The 13,300-nt window shown below is 40.8% G+C and overlaps 1 protein-coding gene across 1 annotated transcript in view; it reads left to right on the forward strand.

The window, feature by feature from the left end:
* LOC139552484 (pyruvate carboxylase, mitochondrial-like) overlaps positions 1 to 13,300 on the forward strand; it is a 111,881-nt gene that overhangs the window by 16,674 nt on the left and 81,907 nt on the right. The window contains exon 9 of the mRNA XM_071364267.1: positions 9,076 to 9,238. Within this exon, the coding sequence (XP_071220368.1) occupies positions 9,076 to 9,238 (163 nt within the window). The remainder of the gene's footprint in view (positions 1 to 9,075; positions 9,239 to 13,300) is intronic.

Consider the following 13,300-nt stretch of genomic DNA (forward strand, 5'->3'; position numbering starts at 1 on the left):
AAGACTGTTCCCTGTCTGGTCAAATGATGTCTGTTCATGGTAAGTGTCAAGACTGTCAAATCAAATGTATTTATATAGCCCTTCTTACATCAGCTGATATCTCAAAGTGCTGTACAGAAACCCAGCCTAAAACCCCAAACAGCAAGCAATGCAGGTGTAGAAGCACGGCGGCTAGGATAAACTCCCTAGAAAGGCCAAAACCTAGGAAGAAACCTAGAGGAACCAGGTTGAGGGATGGCCAGTCCTCTTCTGTCTGTGCCGGGTGGAGATTATAACAGAACATGGCCAAGATGTTCATAAATGACCAGCATGGTCAAATAATAATAATCACAGTGGTTGTCGAGGGTGCAGCAAGTCAGCACCTCAGGAGTAAATGTCAGTTGGCTTTTCATAGCCGATCATTAAGAGTATCTCTACCGCTCCTGCTGTCTCTATAGAGAGTTGATAACTAGCCATTCGAATAGCAAAACACAGAACGGACGTCCGCATTCAAGTAAACTATAGCATAATGGGTGGACTGGCGGCCATTTGTGAGGTGTACCCATAGGTGCAAAGCGGGAAGTAAAAGCAGGAAGTGTACCCACCAATATGCTGTGATTTGTTAATTCATCTCAACTGAGAATGTGGTAGCTGCAGCCCAATATGACGACCAGTGTATGGAAAGGAGTGGGTGTATGGAAAGCACTCTGCTATAGTTTACTGTGTTTAGCTGTTTCTTACCGCGCCAGCTACTGTACCGCAAGAGTTTGGATGTCTGTTTTGAAGCCAGAGGATGAGTTTGAGTCGTTATTCACTTTTTTTTACACAATTTTAAATGTTCAGTTATGAAACTGACAATTTGTTTATTTTTGATAAAGTATTGATGGGAGGACTGTTGCGTCATGTGTTGTATGCTTATGCTTATACTTACTGTGACTCAACTTGATGTTGGCTACTATGTAACTACTTCCCACGCTCCTGCTGGACGGTAGTGCTTGTTTAGCGGGAGCGAAGGGCACTGTCCTGGTGCTGTTGCCGATAACCATCTAGATGTCATCAATGTGACATCAAGATGGTTATCAATATTAGTTATTTTCGTGTTGGCTGCTAGTCTCCTTGAAATGAAATCATAAGTAATATACATGAATTTAAATCCATATAGTCATGTAGGTAATCTATAGTCTGTATTTACAGATGAGTGGACAAAGGAAAGCAAGCCTTTTGGAGTGAGTCTAGTCAATGAATGAGTGTTTTATTTCTGTTTTTTGATGCTTTGTCTGCTTGATTGTTATGGTTGACTTGGGTTTCTTCTGCTTGGGAACTTGATTGAAGAGTTGATTAAGTTTATCATGGAGGAAGAAAAGGAACCAGATGGGAAGACATGATACTTAGGCAAGGACTGAACATCTTGCCTTGTGATAACGCAAAGGAACCCTACAGAAGTGTCGTAACGATGAAGTAAATGAACTGCTATAGCAGATGCTTTAGAACATTGTTCTTATGCCGTTTTCCTTTTCCATAGAAATCAGTCCAGGTTGTCTGAGTTCCACATTCAGAGCCAGAATCCTAGTCCACAAATAGTCTCCCAGTGCTATGTCATTTGGACTTCCTACTCTGGACACTAAAGATGATAAAATGCCTAATCTCACCTGTCATATGCATTTAGAGGTGAAACACTGACAATAGCATGCACTTATCAGATGCAGCAAAGTCATCTATTTAATCATTCAGGAGGGATGAAAGAAATGCAGCATCATTTTATAACACTGACTCACACAGATTGATTTGACTGCTTTTTTTTTGTGTGTTTCTCCTGTGCTCCTGGCACATACTCCTGTATTTGTGCCTGTCTGGTCGTGTGGAAGGAAAGTAGGTTCATTCATTATAAATGTCCATCTTGTCACATGAAATTGAAACCGTCAGACTGCAATTGGCATTCAGCGGGAGCACTCCTCTGAGTGATTGGGTCTGGAAATGCACTTGATTCTTATTTCGGAAACTCACCAAAAAGGCATTTGAGTCACGCCCACCAGCCGCTGGCCATGTTCTCCTCCAGCTGGGTTGAATTCTCAGGTCTGTATATAGTGCTCTGGTGAGTAGGTTATTACACAACAGCTCTGTTTTTGGCTGTCTGCCTCTACCTTTTATCATGACTTTCAATTGGTCACAGTGATTAAGACCAATTAAGGCCCCCTTCTGTCATTTCCGAATAAGTTGTGTGGTAATGGGAATCACTGGAAATGGTCCATGACATCGCAATGTGTTAACTCCTCAAACTCTGACTTCCCCAGTCTCATAACAGCTCCTTTTTCCTCCTTTCGCATATAGCTTAATGCATTTCTCATTTCAGTCAATGTACATCTGCCATTTTTGGTGCATTCATCCTTTTTTTCTTGCGTTGCTGTAACATCACCTCTCTAGGAACAGTATCCTGCTGTATGGAGGCCATGTACAGTGCTTTTAAACAAACAAGAGACCTATAAGCAAGAAAAGTTTCAAGTGTTTTGTCCAAATCCTCGCATTCTACTAATAAAATAATGGACGACCTGACCTGAAGAACAGGAAGCAGAACAGTGTGCCAGAAGAGGGAAGAACTGATCCCAGCCATGAAAGCTGCCAGAGCTCGTGGAGACATTGCGTACATCCACTATGACAGGCTCATTGTCCACCCTCCCTCCCAGAAGCCTGGAAGGGATGAGTGAGCCAAACCTATGGGTTTGTAGCCTCAACCCCGCAGCACACACCAATTTATTAATGGACTGCTGAATGTATATTTTCTCTTGCTTGGTCTGCTCTTTTCAATATATCTATCTCTGATAAGCTACCCAGGAAAGGGCTGAAAATAGCCCGTATTAATACGTGTAGCCTTAGCAAGTTTATTAGAAATAAGGTTCATGAAATCAATCTTAACATTCATATTAGCCATTTCTGAGACTCACTTAGATAATTAATGTGATTTATACATCAGTAGCAATACAAGGATATAACATCTATAGAAGACAAATGCTTATGGAGGGGGGGGGGGGGGGGGGGTTGCTGTGTATATTCAGAGCCATATCCCTGTAATGCTTAGATCTTATGTCAAGTCTTGTGGTTGCAGGTTCACTTGGCACATCTAAAGCCTTTTCTTTTGGGGTGTTGCTGTAGGCCACCAAGTGCTAACAGTCAGTATCTACATCATATGTGTGAAATGCTTGATAGTGTATGTGACGTAAACAGTCTACCTTCTTGGGGACCTGAATATTGACTGGTTTCCATCAAGCTGTCCGCTCAAGAGGAAGCTTCTTACTGTAACCAGTGCCTGTAATCTGGTTTGGGTTATTGATCAACCTACCAAGGTGTTTACAAACACTACAGGAACAAGATCATGCACATGTATCGATCACATTTTTACTAATGCTGTAGACCTTTGTCCTTAAGCTATATCCATACCCATTGGATGCAGTGATCACAATATAGTGGTTATATCCAGGAACGCCAAAGTTCCAACAGCTGGGCCTAAATTGGTGTATAAGAGATCATACAAAAGAGTTTGATGATGATGTCAAAAATATTTGTTGGGCTGATGTGATTAATGAGGAGCATCCAAACGCTGCACTTGATGAATTTATGAAATTGCTTCTTCCAATTATTGATGAACATGCACCTGTTAAGAAACTGACTAAGAACTGTTAAGCCTCCATGGATTGATGAATTTAAAAACTATGGTTGAAAGAGATGGGGCAAAAGAGTGGCTAATGAGTCTGGCTGCGCATCTGACTGGCTGACACTGCAAATTGAGAAATGTGTTTAAACTCAGCAAAAAGAAGAAACTGTTATGAAGCCAATATCAAGTACTTTAAATAAAATAATGGACAGAAAGACAAATTCAACTCCATCTTTCATCGAATCAGATGGCTTATTCATCACAACACCACTTGATGTTGCCGATTTTTTTATTTTAATGATAATTCATTGGTAAAGTTAGGCAGGAAATGCCCACGACAAACGGTGAGCAATTATATTCATGCATAAAAATTTAAATAAATTATGAAAGAGCAGTGCAAGTTTGAATTTTGTAAAGTTAGTGTTTGAGAGGTGGAAAAATGTATCGTTAACAATCAATGAGACAACCTCCTAGCATTGACAACTTAGATGGAAAGCTACCGAGGATGGTAGATGACTCTAGCCACTCCTATCTGTCATTTTTAATCTGAGCCTAGAGGAAAGTCTTTGTCCTCAGGCCTGGAGGGAAGCCAAAGTCATTCCGCTACCCAAGAGTGGTAAAGCGGGCTTTACTGGTTCTAACAGCAGACCTATCAGCTTGCTGCCAGCTCTTAGCAAACTGTTGAAAAAATGGTGTTTGACCAAATACAAAGCTACTTCTCTGTAAACAAATTAACAACAGACGTTCAGCATGCTTATAGGGAAGGGCACTCAACATGTACTGCACTGACACGCATTACTGCTTGGTTGAAAGAAATTGGTAATAAGAAGATTGTGGGAGCTGTACCGTTAGATTTCATAGCAGCCTTTATTATTGACCGTAACTTGTGTTATGGTTTTTCAAACTCAGATAGCTCTGAATCCACGATATGGCAATCTAATACAGCTGAGGGTTTTCTTTAATGGAAGCTTCTCAAATGTCAAACATGTGGGATGTACCGCAGGGCAGCTCTCTAGTCCCTCTTTGTTTTTTTTACCAATGACCTGCCACTGGCATTAAACAAAGCATGTGTCTGTGTATGCTGCTGATTCAACCATGTACGTATCAGCAACCACAGCTAATGAAGTCACTGAAATGCTTAACAAAGAGTTGCAGTCTGTTTTGGCCAGTAATAAACTGGTCCTGAACATTTCTAAAAGTAAGAGCATTGTATTTGGTACAAATCATTCCTTAAGTGCTAGACCTCAGCTGAATCTGGTAATGAATGGTGTGGCTGTTGAACAAGTTGAGGAGGCTAAATTACTTGGCGTTACCTTAGATTGTAAACTGTCGTGGTCAAAACATATAGATTCAATGGTTGCAAAGATGGGGAGACGTCTAGCCATAATAGACGCTCTGCTTTTTTGACTCCACAAAGCAAATCCTGCAGGCTCTAGTTTTGTCTAATCTTGATTATTGTCCAGTTGTGATCCAGTGCTGCAAGGAAGGACCTAGTTAAACTGCAGCTGGCCCAGAACGGCACGTTTTGCTCTTAATTGTAATCAGAGGGCTAATATTAATACTATGCATGCCAGTCTCTCTTGGCTAAGAGTTGAGAGACTGACAGCATCACTTCTTTTTATAAGAAATGTGTTAAATCCCACATTTTTTGCATAGTCAACTTACACACAGCTCTGACACACACACTTATCCCACCAGACATGCCTCCAGGGGTCTTTTCATAGTCCACAAATTCAAGAAAACGTACAGTATTATATAGAGCCCTTATTGCAGGGAACTTCCATCTCCTATTGCTCAAATAAACAGCAAACCTAGTTTCAAAAAACAGAAAGCAACTCCTCGCGGCATACCACCTCTCCTCTATTTGACCTAGATCGTTTGTGTGTATGCGTTGATATGTAGGCTACGGGTGCCTTTAATTTTTTTTAAATCTAGTTCTGTCCTTGAGCTCTTGTCTAATGACGTTCTGTATTATGTTTTGTGTGGACCCCAGGAAGAGTAGCTGCTGCTTTAGCAACAGTTAATGGGAATCCTAATAAAATAACAAATTCCATCTCCACAAAGGAACTCTGGCGCTCTGTCAGTGACCATCAGGTTCTTGGTCTCCTCCCTGACCAAGGCCCTTCTCCCCCGATTGCTCAGTTTGGCCGGGCGGCCAGCTCTAAAGGGTTTTGGTGGTTCCAAACTTCAATTTAAGAATGATGGAGGCCGCTGTTTCTTTGGGGACCATTTCACTGCTGCAGAAATTGGTACCCTTCCCAGATCTGTGCATCGACAAAATCGTGTCTCGGGGGTCTACGGACAATTCCTTCGCCCTCATGGCTTGGTTTTTGCTCTGACATGCACTGTCAACTGTGGGACCATATATATATATATATATGGGTGTATGCCTTTCCAAATCATGTCCAATCAATTGAATTGACCACAGGTGGACTTCAATCAAGTTGTAGAAACATCTCAAGGATGATCAATGGAAACAGGATGCACCTGAGCTTAATTTCAAGTCTCGTAGCAATGGGTCTGAATACTTACGTAGATAAGGTATTTCATTTATTTTCTTCAAAATAAATTAGCAAACATTTCTAAACCTGTTTTCACTTTGTCATTATGGGGTATTGTGTGTAAATTGATGAGGAAAACAATTAAGTTAATACATTTTAGAACAAGGCTGTAATGAAATGTGGAAAAAGGGAAGGGGTTTGAATACTTTCTGAATGCAGTGTGATTATGTGTATATACACACATATACTCTGGGTGGAGTGCGTTGTGCTTTCCCTTCTACATATTCCGGCTTATGGCAGACCTCAATTCGCTCAGTATTTTTCACTACTCCAATTCTCCTTCCCACTCTTCTCCCTCAATTAAATTCTCTTTCTGCAGTGTGTCTACAGCTCAGTCATTATAGGCTGTCTGTCACTGACCCTATAATGGGTTTCTAATCACTGAGTTGTGGCTAGATTGCAGCTGCACATTTGTCTAGTCTGTGAAATTAGGAATGGGAAACGCGAGCTGGGTGAGGGAGAAGGGTACTAAACTGGCACAAGGATGAGGAAAGCTTGTGAACAGATTGATGTGTTGGGGCAGGTTTAAAGATGACCTGGATCTTATCCATATAGCGACGGAGTAAAGCGGAGAGACTTTCAGTGGAAGGATTTTAGGTTATTATGCGGAGAGGGGCATTTTCCCCCACACCAGCGCCACATGCGCCGCATGGCATCAGCAATTAAAGTGGAATAGGAAATCAGACTGTGTATATAGGAACCCCCCTCTTTTGTCTCCCCCTCCCTCCGCTTCCAGCTCATATCACATCTTTGTTTTTGTGCAATGCAGTCTCCTCCGCCTCTCCTCTTTCCTCGTTTCCTTCTGTATTTTTCTTGTTATTGTCCACCTTTTCTTTCTTACCACCCCAACACTGTTTGGAACTATAGCAGAATGTCCGTCTTGTGGTCTCTAGATATAGTAGTTAGATTAGATAACAGTAGAACAAAGCAGGGACTCACTGTTTACAGCATGTTTTAAAGGGATTTACTGCCCCCATTTGTCATGTGTTACAGAGGCGTTGGTTAAGCTAACACAGTTGTGCATCTTAGGCATTGTGAAATATCTAAGTCGAGAAGAAACGTATGAGGCAGAGTGATCTCACCAGATGAGCCCTACGCCTGTTGACTTTTTATTAAGTTTGAATTGTGGCCACTTACTACTAAATGAAAGAAACCTCATCAAGTCGAACTGTTTGACCAGGTACACGTCTAAAGAGCCGTGTTGAGAATGAACACCGCTACATAAATGTCATGTTCCTAAACTGACAACTAAATCATAGAATTGCGCAATTATCTTACAATGAACACTTTAGTTTGACCCTGTTTGTAGAAAAAATATTTTTGTCTTATTTTGTAAGTGCTTTTTGTACAAATGTATCGCCTGGTGAAGAGTATTCCTGTTTCAGATTGAACGTACACATAGGTTTGTATTTGGTTATTCATTAGCTTATGATTATATTTGCATACCATTTGGTGATGGGGAAACTTTGCCAACAAAAATTGTATAAATTAAATGCAAGTATGAAAATATTGTTCAAGTTAGTCAGTTATTCTCGGCCTGTACAGTTCTTCCTGCATTTGTTTCTGTTGGCTTGGAAGATATTCTGTCTTTATGACACAAACAGTATCCAGTCTACTCCAAGGCCTGCAATTATCTTTGTCATGTCTTGTATCAAAACATTTGGCCTGTGTGTTTGTGAGTTCATAAAGTGTGTCACTACCAGCCAAAATAATTAAATTTCATAGCTAGGTTTCCATTGAACTGGTGAACAATTTTTCGAACAAATATTCGAAAATTCACAAAGAAAATATGCAAATTTTCCCACCATTGGTGTTTCCACCAAATGGATCAAAAATCAGTGTGTGAAGACTTAGTGCACACAATGTACTTTTTCGCTTATGTTTTCATGTACCGAATAAAAATGTTAAGTTCAGTGTTTCCATCGCATTTTCAATTAATTTGTTTTTTTGTCACATAGTCAAGCATCGATCATGTCACCAGAGTCAGACCCTCAATGTTTATTGGAAAGGAGCGTGAAGAACACATGCACTTTCACCACCCTGTGAAGTTAATCATTTATCTTTAGCCTAATAAATTGCATGGTTTCCCGAGTCATAGTGGGTAGACCACACACCATTTCATCATGTGACTCCAAGTTTACTTTGATATGGTGGATATGATGGGCATTACCCCTGCCATTTCGCTCAGAATTAATTTTACCGACACAAAGATCCCACCATGTTGAACAAATATGTAATTTGTCGGCTATTATTAAATTGTATCGAAACGACCTGTTTCCATCACAGCTGTCGCGATGTTTTTGTTTGTTGATACGGCATGACTTAACGACAAACTGGATGGACATGTGGTTTGATACAACAATTTCCAGCCAAGACGCTTTGTTACTTTTTAATGTTGAACATCACTAATTTAAGAGACTGTGTCCCTTCCTCTTCATTTAGTAAGAACATATTCCCTCATATGCTTTTTAGCCAGTCAAAGAGGAATAGAAAAGTGGTATCATAGACTTGGATTTGTTTTCTCTATGACCAGTAAAAAAACAATGCTGCATATCGTTTGGAGCCCTAAGAAGTTCAAATGACCAGAATTGATTCTCTACACACCTTTTTCTTAATTAGAATGAAATGGACAATCATTTCTGTAAATGTAACAAGTAAATGTTTTTCTTCAACTTCACTGAAGGCGTTTCATGAACCCAATATCACGTTTTGAAATGGGGGAAAGGTTTTGAACTCACATTAGTTGTGAAAGTCACCACCACGTCTGCATCATGTAGGGGAATAGACATGCTAGGGTGGTTACTTGAGGCACAACAGAGTGCATGTTCTTGTGTTTTCCTTGTCAATTTTGACAGTAAAATGTATCTTTTTACTCCTTTCTCCTGTCAGTGTGGACCTGGTTCATGCTCAGCTGCGTGTGTGTGAGGGGCGTAGCCTGCCAGAGCTGGGCCTGAAGCAGGATAAGATCCGGATCAATGGCTTCGCCATCCAATGCCGTGTGACCACAGAGGACCCTGCCCGCGGCTTCCAGCCTGACACTGGACGGCTTGAGGTAAGCAACAGCCCTCCACCTCCCCGCAGGCTACTGCCACTCAGTTTATAATGGGCTGCATTCTCTCACTCGGTGTAGGGCCAAAAGGTTTCCTAACCATGAGCCCTGCAAGAATTTTTCCTGTTTGGATGTCACGTGGGCAGGAGGAAACTCCTGGCCCTAGTTATGCATGTCCATTTTAGGGTAGTGTTTTTTTTTTTTGTATGCAGGTGTTTTAGTGGAGGCTCCAGGCTGGGCCAAATCTGCTCTAAATGTTTGTTAGGGATGGGTTGCTTTTGGAAATAAATAATTGAACAAATATTGACATCAACCTCCCCCTCTTGTTGTTTGACATGTAGGCCTTGAATTAGTCTAAAATACTTGGCGGCTTTAGATTGTCTTTCTGACCTTAAGGTCAGTCTCTAGCTCTCAAATGTAAGCTCCCTCAAACTCATGCTATCTGGTTCTGTTTGTACAGTGGTTTTCCGTACTTGTGATTTTCAAAGTTATCGATGGAAGTTGTCTGGTGATGTTCTATACAGATCAGCACTAGCACCCCTACTACTGTAATTGAGGATTAATCCTCATCTGAGAAGCTGCATGCATTCACGTAATCACCCCAGTTTTTCTAAACAGGATTTTAGAAATGTTAGCAAATGTATTAAAAATAAAACCTGAAATTACATTTACATAAGTGTTCAGACCCTTTACTCCCTACTCTGAAGCACCTTCGGCAGCAATTACCGCCTCAAGTCTTCCTGGGTATGATGCTACAACCTTGGCACACCTGTATTTGGGGAGTTTCTCCCATTCTTCTCTGCAGATCCTCTCAAGCTCCCAGGTTGGATGGGGAGCGTCGCTGCACAGCTATTTTCAGGTCTCTCCAGAAATGTTTGATCGGATTCATGTCCGGGCCAATCAAGGACATTCAGAGACTTGTCCCGAAGCCACTCCTGCTGTGGCCTGGCTGTGTGCTTAGGGGCGTTGTACTGTTGAAAGGTAAACCTTCGCCCCAGTCTGAGAACATGCTCCAGAGTGCTCAGGACTTCATCAAGGAGTGCTCTGTACTTGGCTCTGTTCATCTTTCCCTCGATCCTGACTAGTCTCCTTGCCACTGAAAAACATCCCCCCAGCATGATGCTGCCACCACCATGCTTCACCGTAGGGATGGTGCCATGTTTCCTCCAGGCGCTCTGACGTGCACTGTCAACTATGGGGCCTTTATTTTGACCAGTGTATGCCTTTCCAAATCATATCCAACCAATTGAATTTACCACAGGTGGACTCCAATCAAGTTGTAGAAACATCTCAAGGATGATCAATGGAAACAGGATGCACCTGAGCCCAATTATGTAATAAGTTATTTAATTATAAATAAAAAAATCCAATACATTTGCAAAAATGTTAGCTTTTGTCATTATGGGATATTGTGTGTAGATTAAGGGGGGACATATTATCAATTTTAGAATAAGGCTGTAACATAACAAAGTTGAAAAATGGATGGTATGAATAATTTTTGTAAGCTTAAGTTAATTTCAATTTCAGAAATATTGTGGACCTGTTTGCTGCCTTCGGAGCCTTCATTGGCTATGTACACGGTAGACTCATTGGCATACCTTACTACCCTAGCTAGTGTTTTCTAAAACCCACAGCACAGTGACTTACTAGTAAAACCTGAAAAGATAAGGGGCCCCAAACAACTCCATTGTAGTGCATATACAGTATGTCATATTGACAAAAGGTTTATTTTGTAGTTTCTTGCTTTGACCTATTTGATGGCATACTTCTCAGGCAGCAGATGTAAATCCATGACCTGTGAGTTTTCAGACATTTTGTGTTAAATCAATGACATCAAATGCCACATGGAAATGTAGAATGATGGGTAGTCCTACACAGTATGTATGTATGTCTGACTGTATTCAACAACTAGTCTAACCACGTTCCCTATTTCCTGAGACTAGTCTGATGACATATCAATGTGGGCAATTATTACATCATTCCTCAGTAATTTGAGACTGCTAGATGATTTTTCCTTCCATGAGAATGGCCTTCTCCTTGAAATTAAAGGTCCAATGCAGCTGTTTTCATCTCTATCAAATCATTTCAGGGGAACAATTCTGTACCTTGCTATGATAGTTTTCAATTAAATTGTTCAAAAAGAAACATAGCTGCATAGCGAAGAGCATTTTCTCAAGCAAGAATTTAGCTAGGACTGTCAGAGTGGGGAGGGGATAACATAATTAGCTGTTATTGGCAAAGGTTTGGATCTTCTTTTTTGGGTCTATTAGGTAATTTACTGCATGGTGATGTCCCCACGGAAGGCCAACTCCATCCAACCACAACAGGCTGAAATTGTAGGCATTCTTTCCAAACAGCTCTAACACTAAAAGGGCATTATCGTTTTCACAGTATTATTCCAAACTCAAGTGTGGAAATATATAAAGAATTACCTTTTTGACTATCAAGGTGCTGGGAAAGTGGTAATATTACTTTCGAATTCCACAGTTCTGACAGTTAAGGGTGTATCAAAGCCAATTTTTTTTTCTAAACTTTTAATGACTTCAAAGACTTTCTCAAAGAATCCTGTAGGATTTGGAGAACTGCCTGTCTGGAGGGAGGATGAGAGAGTTTGAAATGCAGTTTTGGCCTTTGCTATCCTTGCCTCTAATTGAAAGGCAATATTATGTAGCCATAATTATTGTCAATTAGAGATTTAGGAGACTATTGGCTAGATTAAAGGGGTTGCAAATTGCAGTTCGAATGCAGCAGGTGATGGGTAGAGCATAAATATCGACGATAGATGTGTTATGGATGGGCATCAAGTGAAATCAATAGGTGTAGAGTGGACACTGATGGGTGAAATGCAGTGTGAATGTTTCAATGCTGGCCAGGGACAGGCTGGTAGATGAGGTAAACACTACAGACAGGTACTCTACTTCTCTCTACTCTCTCTCTCCTCCACTCTGCGTTTGTCTGAGGGCTGCCTTTGATCCCTCTCCAGTCTCTGCAACTCAGTCACCCTTTTTTTTGTCACTCTGCTTTCCTAGACATTGTGAGGAATAAGAATGTTTGTGCAAAAAGAATGAAACAAACAACTTGTAAGCAACTTGTAAATGAGAATGTGACATCTAGTAAAGACTGGGAAGAGGTAGGGGTGCAGGTTTAGCTCTGGAATCTTCCCGGTGGTGTTTCTCCTTCAGAAGTGGAGAACCATCGTTTAACAGGAAGGGAAAATAAGTATTAAAGTAACTGTTCAGTGCAAATCTAATTTTAAAAAACTCATTCTGTTAGGTATGAACAATCTTGTTGACTAGTCCTTTTTACTTGTAGTTGTGACCAAGTCATACATTTTTGTTGCTTGTAACAAGACCTCATCCTCTGGCTGAGACAGGCCCGTCTGATTTGGGGAAGACAGCTTTTTTGTTTTATAAAAATGTTTTTCAATGGAGAATGATCCTTCTCAAGACTAGGGGAGAGACAGGCTCAGGAGTGCACCCTTTCTGCACAAGCTAGCTAGCCAAGCAATCCACAGCTGGTGTTAGGAAAAAGCCTATAGAACAACTATCTCGCCAGTCACTTATATTTCAGAGCTGGCTAGCCAACAATAAAGCAAGTCAAAGCAGTCCGATCTTCCACGCAACAACCATCTTGCCATTCCCTTCTATTTTAAATCCTGTGATTTGTAGGTAAAAGTTGTAATGTGAAGAGGCAAGCTAGTTAGCTGTTGACTGATATACAGCCCGGTCCAAAATTATTGGCGGCCTTGATAAAGATAGGCAAAAAAAATACTTTATAAATGATATTGTAAACAATTCAAAGTGTGTTATACTAATACAATCTATCTGAGCAAATTATATTTTCTCAGATTGCAGTCAATTATTGGCACCCCTATTTTCAATAGCTCACCCTGGGAGGATAAGGACACAGCCTTTTTCTCAAATGTTTTGAGATTGTAGAACACATTCGGCGGGATCGTAGACCAGTCATCCATATAGAATCTTTCCAGATCTTTTATATGCTTCATCTGTGCTTGTGCATTGCCCCTTTTCATACAATATCGCTTAGTATTTATTTGTCTTTTTT

The sequence above is a fragment of the Salvelinus alpinus genome, chromosome 24 (assembly GCF_045679555.1).
Source record: "Salvelinus alpinus chromosome 24, SLU_Salpinus.1, whole genome shotgun sequence".
NCBI classification, from domain to species: domain Eukaryota; kingdom Metazoa; phylum Chordata; class Actinopteri; order Salmoniformes; family Salmonidae; genus Salvelinus; species Salvelinus alpinus.